Source organism: Vigna angularis, chromosome 5, assembly GCF_016808095.1.
Source record: "Vigna angularis cultivar LongXiaoDou No.4 chromosome 5, ASM1680809v1, whole genome shotgun sequence".
Lineage (NCBI taxonomy): Eukaryota > Viridiplantae > Streptophyta > Magnoliopsida > Fabales > Fabaceae > Vigna > Vigna angularis.
The window spans coordinates 32,686,883-32,704,539 of record NC_068974.1 but is presented as its reverse complement, the minus strand read 5'-3'; the positions used below and the strand labels follow the sequence as shown (position 1 = coordinate 32,704,539).

The 17,657-nt window shown below is 31.5% G+C and overlaps 2 protein-coding genes and 1 non-coding gene across 3 annotated transcripts; 1 reads left to right on the top strand and 2 right to left on the bottom strand.

Annotated features, from left to right (window-relative positions):
* The first annotated feature begins 409 nt into the window (after window positions 1–409).
* On the top strand, window positions 410–6,686 carry LOC108340574 (glucomannan 4-beta-mannosyltransferase 2). The gene is made up of 9 exons (XM_017578045.2): window positions 410–1,112; window positions 1,343–1,441; window positions 1,683–1,935; window positions 3,448–3,558; window positions 3,729–3,865; window positions 3,994–4,107; window positions 4,199–4,398; window positions 4,488–4,718; window positions 6,002–6,686. Exons 1-9 carry the CDS (start codon window positions 783–785, stop codon window positions 6,153–6,155), a joined length of 1,629 nt encoding a protein of 542 aa, XP_017433534.1. The 5' UTR covers window positions 410–782; the 3' UTR covers window positions 6,156–6,686.
* A 2,808-nt stretch (window positions 6,687–9,494) lies between these two features.
* On the bottom strand, window positions 9,495–9,577 carry TRNAL-UAA (transfer RNA leucine (anticodon UAA)). Its single transcript has one exon. It is a non-coding gene; the product is annotated as a tRNA-Leu (tRNA).
* Window positions 9,578–14,432: 4,855 nt separating this feature from the next.
* On the bottom strand, window positions 14,433–17,170 carry LOC108339563 (histone deacetylase HDT1). Its single transcript, XM_017576708.2, has 9 exons — window positions 16,982–17,170; window positions 16,509–16,791; window positions 16,052–16,080; window positions 15,910–15,957; window positions 15,652–15,827; window positions 15,325–15,387; window positions 15,105–15,186; window positions 14,784–14,910; window positions 14,433–14,682 (listed from the first exon to the last, which is right to left on the bottom strand). Exons 1-9 carry the CDS (start codon window positions 17,004–17,006, stop codon window positions 14,622–14,624), a joined length of 894 nt encoding a protein of 297 aa, XP_017432197.1. The 5' UTR covers window positions 17,007–17,170; the 3' UTR covers window positions 14,433–14,621.
* Between the last annotated feature and the right edge of the window lie 487 nt (window positions 17,171–17,657).

Below are 17,657 nucleotides of genomic sequence, written 5' to 3'. Positions count from 1 at the left end.
CTTGCACAGATGAAAATAACCAAAAGGTAAGTATTAAATTTGAACATTCTCTTGATGGTTTTAATTGAGAAGATCGTTTTGTACTATAATTTAAAAATGAAAAAACTTTTAATTCCGATCAGAAAAAGAAAAAAAAAGTATTACCTTTGGAACCCGAGTAATCAAAGTAAGAGAAAACACTGATTAAACACTAAACCTGCTTAAATAACTTTAGCTAAGGTAACATCATTTTCTACTAAACAAAAAGACAACATTAAGTGACAGTGAAGAGAGAGTGAGATCAGAATTTAGATCAGAGAGACAAAATAAATAATAATAATAATAATAATAATAATAATAATTAGTAATATAAGAAGAAAAACGTGTAAAAGGAAAATCTATCACCAAAACATGTATAAAGGACCCCTTTATCTCTGCATCCATTGCCCCTCACAGACAGTCTCTCTCTCTCTCTCTTCTCTGTTTCTCTCTCACTCACTTTCTCTGTCCAGAATGCCTCTATTCTCCTGTGTCGGTAACACTGTGATAGAAAGGTTATAGAGAAGAGAAGCATTGATAGGCACAAATTGTGAGAGACAGAAGAGAAAGCAGAGAGAAACTTTTTTCCATGTTTGGGAGAGAGAGATCTGCAACATAAGTGTCATTCCCAACAAGGGCATTGCAGATTTTTATTGCCATTTCAACGCCATACAAAAAGCTCACACCTTCAAACATCCTCAAAAACTTTCACTCCTTCAACTTTTCTTCTCACTCTCTCTCACAGCACACACCCACCTGCCAGAATGGTTGATTCAGAGCCAAAGTTCTTCATCCCGGAGTCAATCCAGGGCGTCAATTTCGACGTCACGGCACAGATGAGGATGGTCTGGGAGGTCATTAAGGCGCCGCTGATCGTGCCGCTGCTCAACCTGGCCGTGTACATTTGCCTCGCCATGGCCCTCATGCTCTTCATGGAGAGGGTCTACATGGGCATTGTCATCATCCTCGTCAAACTCTTCTGGAAGAAACCCCACCAACGCTACAGGTTTGAACCCCTCCAAGAAGACGAGGAACTCGGCAACACCAACTTCCCCGTCGTCCTTGTTCAGATTCCCATGTTCAATGAAAAAGAGGTCTGCAAGATTCTCCCCTCCCCTCTTTCTCTCTCACTTCTGCAATCTCCATACACGTTTCAAGATCCCACATTGGAGAATTATATAATTAAAACAGTGTATATAAATGATTGAGTATTAGTTGGGTTTGACTGTTACAATGTCCTGTGTATATAGATTTTTCCTAACTTCAAAACTATTGTTTGTACTATCATGTATAATTTTATTGGGTTTGTTAATTATTGGATCAGGTGTACAAGGTGTCAATTGGAGCAGCTTGTAATCTCTCATGGCCCGCGGATCGTCTTGTGATTCAAGTGCTGGACGATTCAACTGACCCTGCCATCAAGGTTTTATTTATTATTAACAATTACACAGTTTGGTTTTTTTCTTCAATTTTTTCAGTTTATGTGAAAGATTTATGTAACTGTGCTTGTGCATTATTACTAGTATTATTATTATAATATTAGTATTGGTATGATGTTTGATTGGAGTATAATGTTGGTAATGCATTTATGATTTGTGGAGTTTGGTGTATGAATTGATTGAATCTGTGTATTGAGTGTGGAAGATTTGGGACTGTGATTGCAGCAAATGGTGGAGATGGAATGCCAGAGATGGGCAAGCAAAGGGATAAACATAACATACCAAATCAGAGAGACTCGAGGTGGATACAAAGCTGGTGCTCTAAAAGAAGGCCTAAAACGTAGCTATGTGAAACATTGCGAGTACGTGGCAATTTTTGATGCTGATTTTCGTCCAGAACCAGATTTTCTCAGACGTTCCATTCCTTTCTTGGTGGGCAACCCCGACATTGCTCTTGTTCAAGCTCGTTGGAGATTTGGTAAATAAAAAAAAAATATATATATATATATATCACCAATTCTTATTCATTCTTATTGCAACTACTTTTTTACATTGTTTTTCTTTATTAACACAACAACTCCTTTAGTGTCGGTGGCATTTAATTTGGTTTATTTTAATTTAAGAAAATTATTAATATTTATTATGTGGACTTTCACTTTCCCCTTTGTCTCGGGTTGACCCGTTAGCTCACAAAACAAATCCTTCAATCACGGGTGGGGGCCACCGGCGAAGCACTGTGAAGGTTGTCTCCTTCAGGATCATGTCCCCATTCAGAACAGTAACTTAACAAGTGAAACAGAGTGTCAAGAAGAAACAAATAAAAAGCTTCACTCTTTTTTCATCCACTCTTGCTGCCAGCTCACAAAAATCTAACCTTTCATAGTTAATGCACACACACAAATATAATAATAATAATAGTGAGATTGTGAAAAGATTACATACTTCCAACAACATCAGGGTTGGTTTGTAATGTGTTGTTCTGCTTATGATGTTTTGAGAAAGACAATTAGTGTTTTAATGGGGGCAATTGGGTAAAATTAAGTGGATGAACTCTTGGTGTTGTGGGAGTAGTAGTATCTTTCCACATCCTACAAAAGGTTGATGATGGGGTTAAAAACTTGGAACATCTTGCTATGAATAAGTTACAAAAATGGTATTAAATTTATCTTTCTCTTTGTGGGGTTCATAGAGCGACCCACACAGCCTGACACATTTTATTTTTTCATCCCTCTAGGGGCAACCATTTGGGGAAGAACATAGAACATGGTGAGAGGGGTAAAATTGTTATTTTCAGTATCCATCCAAACTTCAAAGTTCCCAATCCAGCGAACCCACTTCCCACGTGCCTTTGCAGAATTTTTTGGGCTTAGATAAAAATATATATATAAAAAATAATAACAGTGAGAAGAGTACCATGTGCCTCATAGTGGACCTTACTCTCCCTTGCCGACACTTCTCAAATTCCCCTTCTCTCTTATTACATCACCCAAACTTATAACATTAATCAAATTAAATAATAATCTTAGTTAGGTACAATTTATATATATATATATATATATATATATATTAGTTGAATTATATAATAGGGCAATATTGTTCATCTAGTGTAGCACAAAAACTAGTGTTGGTTTATTAAAATTCTATATCTCCAATCACATTCTCGAATTAAATTAATTTGAGCAACATTTATTTGGAGAAAAAAAAAATGAATGTTGTGATGACATGTGCAAGTGTGGGGTCAATGCTGACTTTTGCTTTATTGTTGTAGTTGTGGTTGCATTTTTCCTGATTCTGTGACATGTGAAAAAGTTAATTAAGTAGCAAAGTAAAATAGTATGATCAATAGTCAAAATCCTTCTTTTAACCCTTTTAATGGTTGGTTCAAATTTTTAAATTGTTAATAGCCATCTAATCATTTTCACCTTTTAACTATAAAGTTTGCATCTTAACGTGTTATACTAACTGGGTAATTTTTTATTTTCTTTTACAGTGAATGCTGATGAGTGTTTGTTGACAAGAATGCAAGAGATGTCTCTGGATTACCATTTCACTGTAGAGCAAGAAGTTGGGTCAGCCACTCATGCTTTCTTTGGATTCAACGGTAATTCGCTTAACTTCTTTCTTTCTACTCTTCCAAACATGTTGACCTTACCTACTTCAGTGACACATTTGTTACACAGTAGTACATGGTCATAGCATAGGTGATTCATAGGTTGTTGTAGCATGATGTTCTTTTACTGGAAAAGTTTCTGATTTTGGACCTTAATGCAGGAACTGCTGGTATTTGGAGAATAGCTGCTATTAATGAAGCTGGAGGGTGGAAAGACAGAACAACAGTGGAAGATATGGATCTTGCTGTTCGTGCTAGTCTTAGGGGATGGAAATTTTTGTACCTCGGAGACCTCCAGGTGAATCAATGTTCCATCTACTTCCAAAATGAACAATTAATATTTTGCATTATGGAGTTATATGAATTATGATATGTATTTTCTTATACTAAGTAATTGTACCCTTTTTGTAATGACACTTTATACAGGCAAAAAGTGAGCTTCCAAGTACTTTGAGAGCCTTTAGATTCCAGCAGCACAGATGGTCTTGTGGTCCTGCAAATTTGTTCCGCAAAATGGTTATGGAGATAGTAAGGAACAAGGTGAGTACTTTCTGTTTTATTCTGTATGTTCTGATGTAAGGGACAATGTAAGTGTTTCTTTCTGTGTTCTGATGTTTAAACATTTATGCAGAAAGTTAGATTCTGGAAGAAAGTGTACGTTATATACAGCTTCTTCTTTGTTAGAAAAATCATAGCTCACATGGTCACTTTCTTCTTCTACTGTCTTGTGATTCCTCTCACAATCTTGATCCCTGAGGTTCACGTTCCCATATGGGGAGCTGTTTATATTCCTTCTGTCATAACCATTCTCAATTCAGTAGGAACACCAAGGTACGGTTTGCCCTTGTTTTTGATCTGTTTTTGCCATTGATGTTGCAGACTTCAAAATTTGTTCTAAAAATTGTGTGCAACTTTGGTAGGTCCATTCACCTTCTGTTCTATTGGATCCTCTTTGAGAATGTGATGTCTTTGCACCGTACAAAGGCAACATTTATAGGTCTCTTAGAGTATGGGAGAGCTAATGAATGGGTTGTGACTGAAAAACTTGGTGATTCTGTCAATACCAATAACAAGAATAAATCAGGAGATGCTGCCAAGAAGAATGTTGCCACCAAGGCACCCAAAAAGACTCGATCCAAATTTGTTGAAAGGTCAGTTTCTGAGTTTTATTTTTACTTATTTTTCCTAAGCAAATAATTATGTTTGCATTTGGGATTAGTCATGCACACACACTTGCATAATGCAGATGGGTTCTAGACTGTGTGTGACCAATAATTTAATGATTGCAAGGAAATAATTCCATAGGTTCCTACTTATTAGTGAATAGTTTCTAGATATTCTTCATTGTAACAGTTAAGATTCTCTTTGGGTAGGTAAACATTTATATGAAACTTTTTTAAGTCCACTTTCAAATCAACAGCATCATGCCATGCCACCCTAATCAAAACATTTCTGTCACATGCACATGAATATGACAGAAGAATTTAGAAAACCACATGCCCTTGTCAAGATCTTACAAGAAAAAAGTTTAAGACTGCTGTTTTCCCTATTTTTTACGAGTTAAACAGTTTGTTTTGAATTTGTTAATCATGGTCTCCTTAAAAAACTAGTTATTGGTGGTCTGTTATTTTTTGTTATATATGTTTTGAAATAACAAAGACAGATAATCCTTTACTGTAACGTTATTGAGAACATGAGAATTATCAAATGTACCAAATTTACCCCGAAACTCCATTGGTGAGTTCATTTGCAGGAATCCTTGCAGATAAAAAGTAGGAGGAAAGAGAGAAAGGGAAATTGAATTAAGAGGGAAATGGATTTATTAAGGTTTTAAGAAATGTATATATATATATATATATATATATATATATATATATATATATATATATATATATATATATATATATATATATATATATATATATATATATATATATATATATATATATATATATATATTGCTAGCATAGGGTTTTTGAAGTTCTTTCCTTTTTCTTCTTTCCTTATTCCTTTTTCTCTGTAATCTATTATTTCTATTTATTCTTCATTGTAACAAAAGATTCTAAAAAAATTTCTGTCATGCCACCCTAATCAAAACGTTTGTCACATGCACATGAATATGACTGAAGAATTTAGAAAACCACATGCCCTTGTCTGGATCTCAGAAAACCCACATCAACAAATAATTTTAGCATAAACTCAAAATATGTAGTAATAAAGGAGAAGTTATGTCCCACTTTTCTACTCAATTATTATTATTAGCTCACTTTATTAATCCAACACATGCCAATTCAGAATGTCTAAGCCAAATCATCATACTTTTTACATTATTGAGAACTTGAGAAGTACAAAATGTACATAAAAGCTCTTAAAAGTTGTGATATTATTATTAGGCCTCTAATTATGATTTGTTTTGTTGTTTGAACATGAACAGACTTAACTTACTGGAGCTGGGATTTGCTGCATTCCTCTTCTTATGTGGTTGCTATGATTTTGTGCATGGGAAGCACAACTACTTCATCTACCTCTTCCTTCAGACCATAACATTCTCAATTGTAGGATTTGGCTATGTTGGCACCATTGTGTAAAGCTCAATGAGCCAAATTCTGAAAAAAAGTTACTTAAGTTTCATCAATCAATGTTGTGTCCATATTTTTCTAGTTTCTCCTCAAAAAACATACATCATGGGAGGCTGATTTCTTCAACCAACAAAAGCTGTGCCAAAGCATCTACACTACAGCTAGTTTAGAGCAAATCATTTTCAACTTTGGAAAAAAATTAAAAGTCATTTCCAAGATTTCATTGCCATCCATCAAGAAGATACAAAAATCACAGGCAAAGTGCTGTTATTACTAGAATTGCATCACACAGGCTTAATGGCAGCTATTATGAAGATGTACCAAAAAGTGCTTAAGTTAGAGCCTTAGACATCATAAGTAGACAGTGTGATTTTGTTTGCATAGATTGTTTTGTGAGATCTTATAGTTATATATTTCGTGAGTCCTTTTATTTGTTAGGTTTGCTTAGTCTGAGCCAAATAATGTGGTGGATAAAAATGCACTTCTAATTCATGTTATTTGTCATTTTTTTTCCCCAAGGAATGAATTCTATTTACCATACATGCAATCATTTACTACTTTCTTTCACATTTTGTTTGTGTGGACAACTATAGAGTAAAAATAAACTCATATTCTTTAATGTTTTACCAATGATTTTTCTCCTTCTTTCTCCTATTTATTACAATAAAAAGTTTGTTTTCCTTTTAAAATAACACTTTTTTTTTATCACATTGTTCCATCAGAATTGGGTTGAATCTAAAGTCTCTTTAACTTCTCAAAAGATATAGACTTGAAAGACTAGGTGCCCTTTTGAATTTGTGTCAAATTTGAAACAAATTCTTATTCCTTTTTATTCAAAATTTTAAAATCAAAAGAGTACCCACTGAAATGAAAAGTGGGGTGCAAAAATTTGCAATTTTTGATAAACTTCAATAAAAAAAATAAAACAATTCTCTTAAAAAAATATTTATTCACCTTTTGGAATCTCTTACAAGAAACTGAAAAATAAGTTACTTGGTTACAAAGAATGCGAATATTCCCTAGTCACTATAGCTTTCTCCTACCGACACCTTTTCTGTCTATGCTCTCTATGATTAAGCTCTAATGCATATTTTTATTCACTCACACCTTCATGTTTATTTTTATTTTTTTCATTTATTATTTAAAAACTACATCATATTTGATTACTTAACCTTCCGACAAGAAAACAAATAATTGTAAAATTTTCAGATAGCCCTTTCAATCATTTTCAATAGTTCAGAAAAAAGGAGTTCTTTTGTTTTTTTCAGTCTTTCCTTTGCACTTATTTTAATACATGTCATGCTATGAGGGAAAAGCATGGGATGCCATATTGCAATTTTTGATAATATCTTTCAACTTTTATAGAAACAAACATTAGGATAAGAAATCAAATGCAGTTGTGCATGTGCTGTTTGTTCTCTTCTCTAAAACTACACCATCAACCATAATTTTTTTTCACTCACTAGACCTCTGTTTCAACTGACTAACATTCTCAAGCCAGTTGTCTTAATGCAAATAGCTCAATTATAACTCTTCCTTAATATTGCTTCATCATGTTACTAAGAACATGATGTTCTTTGAATATTTTTAGATAATCATAAGATAAATCCAGAAGAATATTAATGAGACATAATTTCAATTTATATAAGTTCAATTTATATAATATATTGAACTTATCTTTAATTTAAAACAGTAAAAAAAATAAACTCACACCAATAGAATCATGATTTCATTAAAACTACTATGTTTCTTGGATTTTTTTTGAGGTAATCACACAATAAATACAATACCAATAAAGTATAAATTCAATTCATATAATATATTAATACTATTTTTGGAATTTGTATTTCATAATATGAAAAAAAATATTTAAATTATTTTTTGTTTCAGTCCTCAGCTATCTAAAACTATTAAGCAAAATAAAAAAAAATAAACTTTTTTCTTAAATAATATTTAATTATTTTTATTTAATGTGAGACTTAAAGTTATATTTAAATTTTTAACCTTTTAAAAAATATATATCTTTTAAATTTCATCAAAAGATTAAAAATAAGCAGAAAGGCCTTTTGGATGGTAACATGTGATGATAAGAATCATTAGTTGTCATTTTGGTTACTTGAGGCAAAAAGGGTCATTATCATTATGAATGTAACCTTTTTCACCAGTTTTATACTCCTTTAAATTAATTACTGTCTAATAATTTCGTTGGCATTGCACACTTTATGAAGACACCACTCAATCTTAGTCCTTAATCCTCATATAATAAAGAGGGTGCTATTAATTAAACTAAGTTTCTTAAGATAATTTTTACCTTTAGTTTAAAAGGTATGTCAGAATGATTTCCTTATTTTATAAAGAAAATAGATACTTTCAAGGTAAGATTTTTCTCAAAAGCCTATGATAAAGGTCAGAGTACCAGCTACATTTTGTTCTTTCATCATATTCATCATGAAATCAAATCCTATTTCTCACAAAAAGCATTGTGAAAATTTAGACCATAGTAGAAAAAATTTGAAACTCTTGTGCTGAAACTCAAACAAAATAAATGAATAATCAATTAGTCTTAAATTACACCAAAACATAATGACTTAATCAATACACACAAATCTTTATGGTAGATATTAAGTAACTTCACGAATTTGTTTTCAATATTACTTCAAAAGACAATTTATCAATTAAATATCTTATTTATATATAAATTTATGTTATTTTTTATTTTATTTGATATGAGAGTGTATTTGTATCTAACACTTTATTTAATAAAAACATGTATGAAAATAAAAATTGAATATGAGAAATTGAATATCATACCTTATGATACAACTAAATGCACCTCTAAATAAAATTTCTACAATATTGTTGCACTGCACTGATTTTTTTATTTCAAATATTTGTATCTGTGGTCATTGATAATTACTTTTCCACTTTGGATTTTCTAATAATATGAAGTGGCTGTATATGCTTTTTGGACCACCAGAGATTCCTTAATGTTTCTGCCTGTTTACAATATTAATTTAAGTTTGGTTTAATGAGGTTATGTTGTTTTAAAGTTTTTTTTTTCAAATGTATGATTTTTTTAGTCAAGAAACTAATGATAAATGCATAATTTTATTTTTTATTTTTCATTTTTAGTTTAAAATTTTCTTTCAACTTAAATTTATTTTTGTAACTTCTTCTTTAACGTAATAGTGGTAGTGATGCAGTAAAGTAACTTGATCGTAAAAATTAAAAGAAATTAATTATCATTTTACTTTGTTGCTCCTTTTTACAAAATGTGAAGTTTGACCCTTTAATTTTATTTTTGAAAAGTTAAATTAAAAAATTTTAATTTTAAGAAAACTAAAAATTTGCTGGCTGTGGGGTTCGAACCCACGCGCACTTATATGCAGAAGATCTTAAGTCTTCCCCCTTAACCACTCGGGCAAACCAGCTTCTTCTTATAAAGTGCAAACTTTTAAAATTACTTTTTATATTTTAGTGCTTCTAACGGACACTATTTATGTTTCAGTACTTTTGGTAACCCATTATTGATTTATTAATTAGTTTTCATTTTAACAAAAAATTAATTAACTCTCTGAATTTTTAAAATGTAACAATACACATTGATGATTTTAATTTACATAGTTATAAGACATTTGACGGAAATTGCTTTCCACGTTTGAAAATGACATTTGTAGTTTCTATGGTGTTATATATTTTTTAATAAATTTTAAAAGAATATCAAATAAATTATAATTTTATTTTAATTTATATTTGGAACAAATATTGTTTCATATTCTTAAAAAAAAAACAGTTGTTTGCAGAAGCTACTTAAAAAGAAAATTAATCAACTCAAGAGCATATCAGAATCTTACAAAGTGAAGAGTTGTTTCAAGCAATAATCAATGGCCTACATAACTCCTACAGATATCTGCACGCTCTTATAAACTAATGACATAAATTAAATAATGTATTATTGTATTTTAAAAACTGAACTTTATATTAAATCTTAAAAAATCAATTATTACAACTTAAAATTTAGAGATTTTATTTAACATTTCTTCATGAGAGAGATAAATTGAACAAAATAAGTAAATAATACAACTAATACCTTTTTCAATATTATAAACCTTTTATGTAAATAAAAATTAACTTTCTCTATTGGTTAATCTCAGAACCCATTTAAAACTCACTAAAAGCCCCATTTGAGTGGACGCCAAGTGTAAGCGAACGGGACGTCTGAAATTCAGAAAGTGAAAGACAGGTGTGTGATGCAGATTGGACGAACGGTTTTGACGGTAGGAGTAAAACTGAAACTTTCAAATTTTCGTGCCACTTCTCTGCATGCACCATCCATCTTCAACCTTCTGAAATCTCCTCCTTCTCTCTAGATTTCTTCATCTTCTCTCTAAGAAATCTTAACCATTCCTTTCTCCGATCATCACTCAAGCACCATTTCCACTCTTCCGGTCTCAAGGGCTTTCGGTTGAACCAATCAGTTTGTGAAGCTGAGCTGGTAAGTTCTTCTCTTCACTCAGTCGTGCGTTTTCCTGGACGTGCAAACCAAGTTCTGGTTTCATGTGTTGATCACTCTTCTAAAATGAGTGGTTCTGATAGTGTTTTGGTTTTCACTTGGTTTAGTTTTGGAAATTGTTGAGCGTTGAGGGTAGAAGGACTTATAGAGATAAACCAATAACCATATCTGGAAGCGTTCGGTCAAGTTAGAGGTAAGGGAAGCTTAAATAATTTGATTTTATGTTCGTTTTGAATGGATGCATGCTCGTTGAATTGCTGAACGAATATGATTGTTGCTATGTTTTTGACTGTATGAAGTATGAATATTTACTATGATATGGATGTATGAAATTATGAAGATAGATGTTGAGAAATGAATTGATATAAAGAATTCTAAGTATGTAATTCCATATGAAAATTGATGTTTGTCACTGAAGGTCTTTGACCGTTCAGTTTTCTTGTGGACTCGGTTGGAACTGGATTCTTTCATTTGGATGGAATTCCAGTTGAGGACCGAGCGTCTTCGTTTAGTAATATTTGTATATAAGCATTCAACCAAGGATATTCGTTCCTTGGTATTCTGTTATAAACTTAAGTATATCTATATGGATCTGTATATTTCGTTCATTCTTGAACACTAGTTAAATGGTATCTTATTTCATTTATCAAGCCTTTCTTCTATAAGTTTAGTAGTGCTCGGTCTTACATCAAGCGCTCGTACTAAGTAGTGCTCGGTCTTACACCAAGCACTCGTATTAAGTGGTGCTCGGTCTTACACCAGGCGCTTGTTCTCGTTTTCGTAATTTAATTTTTAAATAAGAGCAATCGGCCAAAACCAATAGCATTCGGTCTCTACAGTGCTCGGTCTTCGACCAGTACTCGTTCTCCTTGATGTTAAAGTCATAAATAAGCTAAGTATTTATAGGGTTCGGTTTCTTCATATAATTCTGTCACTTATTATTATTCGATGTCCTACAGTATCAGTTTCTATGGTGTTCGGCCTAGAGTCTTAGTACTCGGCCTAGGCTTATTGGCGTTCAATCTAAACTCTCATGAGTCAGTTCATTAAATTGGCTCACCTTGTAAATAACGTTCGATTTTATTAGTCTTTGAGAAATATTATTGTAATCGGTCTCTTTCTCAACCCCTATAGTAACTCTCTCGGTTTTGATCTATTTTGGAACTGGAGACCTCTCGGTCTCACTCCAAGTGTTCGATCTCGTTTGGGGTTGAAGATTAACGTTCGGTATTCTGTATCCTAAGGGATCTTTATTCAAATTGGTTCAGTTGAGGTTTTAATAATGAAAGATGATGGAATATGATATGGATGAATTGACTTTGGTTATGAACGAATATTCCGGGGAGGAATAGCTCATGAATGTATATTGAAATTGGTAACGTATGAATGTGGGCATGCTAAGCTGGCGGTTCATCATGATATTCCGTGATTACTCGTTTCTCACGTAGAGAAGGGTAAGTCATGTGTGGGAATGACAGGAGGTCCTAGTCCTTGTGGTTAATTTGGATGGAACGGACTAACCTTGGGTGGCAGCTATTGAGGGTATCCCAGTTACTACATCACCCGGGTGCACGAACGTCGTAGGTACACAGAATTCATACAGTCCGGACAGTCAGAGTCTAGTATTAGGCTTTGCATGTAAAAGTGAATGAACTATCTCGTTTATTTGAATTGTGTGAAATCTATGTTGATACTTGAATTGAATTACATAAGCTTACCATACTCCTGTCTTGTCCGTTTTGTACGTTTGGTGGTTGTCCTTCTGTTGCAATGATCATCCATGTGGATGTGAGCAGAAGGAGAAGCGTTGTTGGAAGAGGCGCTGGAAGAAGAAAATTTGGTAGAGGTAGATGTTAAGATCGAACAGTAGAACCGTTCGGCCATCTGCTGTTTTATTATTTTAGAGGACCGTTCGGTATAAGTATTTTGTAAACCGTTCGGTCTAGGATTGTATATTTGTACAGTTTTAAATCCTTGCTATTTTGTAAGGCCGTTCGGTCATAATCGTACGTTCTATCTTTTGTAAGAACTGATCTATAGTATTATGAATGTGATGTTCCTATTATATGACTTTACTCTATATTTTGGGATGTTAAAGTTAATAAGTAGGTAACCATACATTCATTTTTTGAATAATTTACTTGAATCCACTATTTCTTGTTGCTATGTTAATTATTTTCCTAGATGTTTTTTTTATCTTTTTTTCCTTTCCATGTTGTATTATTTAGGTACATTTCATCTTTTCTTCCCTTATATTTTATCCAGTCAAATAAATATAAAAATACAAAAACAAATATTATTATCATTTTAATTTATTTTTAGTCTTTAAACTTTATTGTCAAATTAAAATTTATTTTTGTTTTAAACTATGATATAAATTGGTTTCCTAATTATTAAAACGAATAAATATAATCATTTTTAATTAATTTAATTTGTTTACATATAAAATAATATTTTAGTTTGACGTTGAGTTATTTGAAATATTTTAACTTAAATGTTAGTCTAAAATATTATTTAAACTTATAAAAAGACTAAGATCTTTGAATCATAATATATTATGTTAATTTACTTCTTTTATTATTAATTTACTTTTAAAATTTAAACACCAATATATATCAAATTTTAGATAAATAATTTAAATTTTATGTTAAAGTTTAGAAATTATAAATGTATTTAACCGTATTATTATTAAATAAAATTAAATATTTATCAATAATTTTAAAAGATATACATGATTAAGTAATATTTAAAACTAATAGATATATATTTGTCATTAAATATTACATCGAGATTCTGATTACAATAATATCGATATGTTACAACTTAATAGAAAACTTAATTTTTAATTTTGAAAAATAAAAGTTAGAGAATGTTTGAAAAACTTAACATTAATTTCGTTAGTGCTTATGGGCATTGATGATGAACGAAATTGTTTTACTCTTTAAAAAAAATTGGAAAGATTTTGATATCTATCTTTAGTATAAAATAAATGTACAAAGGGATGGATAATTTCTACCAAATAAATTATAGAAAGATCATATTTTTTAATGAATTATAAACAAACTATAATATTATTTTTTTAAGCCACCTATTATAATATAAAAAAAAAGTCTAATTTATTCACATTTCATACCGAATGCAAATCATTCTTTCAACCCACATTTATTTTACCATTATTTGTCGTAACATTGAGAGTGCAGCGTTCTAATGAAATATCATCTCTTTTTTCCAAAATTTTTTATGGAATTCCAGTTTAAGTTGAAAAGAAAATTCAAAACACATAGGATTGATTAAAAATACAATGTATACAAATGCAATTGAGCAAAGGAAAAAGTTAAAACCGAACTATTAATACATAACAAAAACATTGGAGCTAATTTTAAAAAATTATTTGTAATTTTATATTATCAAAGAAACGATTAAAACAAATGATGAGATCTGAAAAAAATAGAATTACTTGTTGATTTGATCTGCTTTTAATAAATAATAACTCAGATATTAGAAAAATATAAAGCCAATAATACATACTAACGTGATTGCTACTTTTGAATATTAACTTAGACGAAAGATGAAAACAAAATTGCTTTGTTCTATAGCCTGAAATTATAAATGCCATCAAAAGACAAAGGAAAAGCACCTTCAAATATGATAGGAAAGCATTTTCTTGCAATTAAATTATCATTGCATAAGAATCTCACCATCTAAATGAATTCTAGAATAAAGTGAGATTGCAACACTTGGAAAGGATACCACCCAACAAAAACAGAGTAGAATGATAAAAAAGTGGATTTGAAAAGAGCAGATCCATCATAGGCCTCATCGATATCAAAAAGAAAAATCCACACCTTGCGTTCATATTTAAACAAAGGTTTCCCAGCCCTTGAGATAAAAATTCGAACGAACTGAAACTACTCACAGTAATACAAGGGAAAATTACTACTTGAGTACGCTAAAATGCAATATCACTGACCACCATGCTTGGCCTTCTTATGTTGTTGCAACCCATCTTCGTTGGCAAAATTCCTACAAAACCATAAAATAATTAAGCACAAGATATATTATATAAAGCTCGTAAAGCTATTATTCTTCAAGGTCTAGTGCTATTTTTTAAAATACAATCGTACCTTTTACAAGATCCACAAGATAGTTGTCCAGCAGAAGTGGGAGACTGCACTTTTGTGACGTTTTTGGGAGTCTTTCCACCTTTCTTCATAGGATAGGGAGTTGCTACATGTACACTTTTTTTACCATCTACAAGAAATTTTTTTATCAGAATATTACCAGTCAGTGTACAACAATTACTATAAGCATTTATAACTTGGATACTTCACTATATGCCTCGTACAACTTGAATTGAAAATGCATTAATCAATAACACTAATTTAAGATGCACTGGTATACGGTATAATAGACATATATGAAAAAGAAATATGTGAATATGATACCAGTCTTCTCAGGAGTAGCAGTTTTAGCTTTCTTGGAAGAGATTGGAGTTTTTGAGGCAGACTCATTTTGTCTCTTCTTTCCCTGATCAATATTCATAAGAGAAAGTCACATCTAAGATATGGTGAAGTTGTTTAGAAACTCTTCCATTATAATTAAAGACAGTATATTTTGTGACAAATAAAAAATATATACATGTTACAGAAGAAATAAATATCTTACCTTCTTCGCAGGGGTCTCTTCCTCACTTTCACTCTCCTCATCACTATCGCTACCATCATCCATCTACAATTTTCAAAGATGGAAAATTATCACAAACGGGTAAGAAAAAACAAGACATTATTTCCATAAAGACAAAAAAAGTATTTACTTAAACTAAACAAGACTTGCAAAAACATTAAGGTGCTATGAAGAAATCTTTGGAAGGAAATCATTCTTTGGAAGCATTACCTTATGCTGTAAATTTGGATTTAAAAATAACACATCTTGATATCTCAAATAAAATAGAGTACATAAAACTTTAATTTAAACCATTGGTGACCAACATACCTCGTCAGAATCAGATTCATCATTACCAGCAAGCTCATCGTCAGATTCGTCAGAATCAGAATCATCCTCTTTCTTTGGATCAACAGTCTTTATTTGTTTTACAGATGCACCTTTCACGGAAGCAGGTTTAGAGGGCTTGGTAACCTTTGCTCCTTCAGCTTTTGTTACAGGCTTCCCTAAAAGAATATAACTATTAGCTATCTACAAACTAATACACACAATTAAACAACATATTTCCCATACAGAGGAAGAATTTACCATTATCTTGACCTTTCAAGGGAAGAGCCTCCTCCTCTTCTTCACTATCTACTCAAATTTCACAAAATAAAACCATGCTTTAGCAAACAAATTATATAACAGAACAGTAATACCAGGTTACAGAGATACAGTTGATCCTCACCAGAAAAGTCAGAAATGTTACCGTCGTCCCTAATGCCACAGCAACACATAAGTTAAGGAAAAGTGAAAGATGAAGCAGGTATGTAAATGAATTCTATTTTGGTAAAAATAAAATCCTTATCTCAATGCCACGACCATACCGCCATTACAGTAAGAAATTTAAATAAACCATAAACATCAACAAAATAGGTCCAGAACCAAGGTTTTAAATTATCTTTGCTGTCAAAATTTCTTGACATTCATTGATATTGCAGAAAATTGCAGACAAATTAGGTCTATTGCAGCTTCAATTGCAATCACAGCCACAGTAAGTAAAAAAAAAAAATCGAAAGACAAGTAGCGACCACTAACCCTTTTAAGAACCTTCACACAAAACATTTAGAATATAAAGCGTTACTTTCTCTAGAAAATAACAATATATAGTAATGAATCGAGAGTGTAATATGAAGGAAGGATACGTCAGAACTTTGTATCCACAAAAAAATACACTGGCACTTTTCGAAGAGTGCGAAAGCTCAGAATCAGAGTCGAGAACCAAATCCAACGAAAGGTGAGGGATATCATCCTTTTTAAGGGTTCCCAAAACAATCTTCTGATCACCAACTTTCAAGTACACAACCACAGGTTCATTTGCCTTTTCCTTTTTCGCCTCTCCAAGGGCAACCTGAGAAATGTGTATATACGCACTCACTGGATCCATGGGATCAACCTTCACATTTTGCCCAACCTTAACCTCAACACCTAAATTTCAAACCAAGACATAACATTAAGATCACATCGCCAAAATCATTCACCGATTCCGCAAAAACATACATAAACATTAGCACATGAAACTGTGATCCGACAGTTTGAAGAAGAATCGATCAACTTAGGATATTACAAGAAATGACGGAAAAAAAATGAAATAAAGAAAAAAAGGAGAAAAAGTTACCCCAAAACTCCATTGGTGAGTCCATTTGCAGGTACCGAAGAGAAAAGCTAAGGGGAAAAAGGAGGAAGAAAAATTGAATTGAGAGAAATGGATGTGAGGGTTTAAGAAATGTATATATAGTGCTTTATGCAACTCGTTAGGGTTTTTGAAGTTCTCCGCGCCTCTTTCTTCTTCCTTTTTCTTTTTTTTTTTCTCTTGAAAAGAAATTGTCCGATTAGTTTTATATATATTTATTATTATTACTATTTAATATATTAATTTAGCATTTGTTTTGTTTTGTCCGAAATATTTTGTTTACTCTTTTTTATATTGAGCATGATCTTTGTTTTAAAGCACAATTATAGATTAAACTTAGCTAATCAATCAATATTATTATTGTATAATTATTATTATCTTTTACTATATCTGTGTGTTTTGATTAACGTAATTGTTGCTATTTTAAAATTAAGGTAATTACGGTTATTTAAAATTAATATAGAGTTTTTTTATTAATTACAATCTTTGACATTCTTAAATTAACACGAGGGCTATGAAATCTAAACAAGAGTGAATAAATTATAACACTTTTGTGTTCATAAGTTGAATTTACTTTATGGAAAAGTTTGTTTCGATAATTTGTTATTCAAACAGAATTTGGCTAATGGATCATAATCCAAAATTTAATAAATTTATTGAA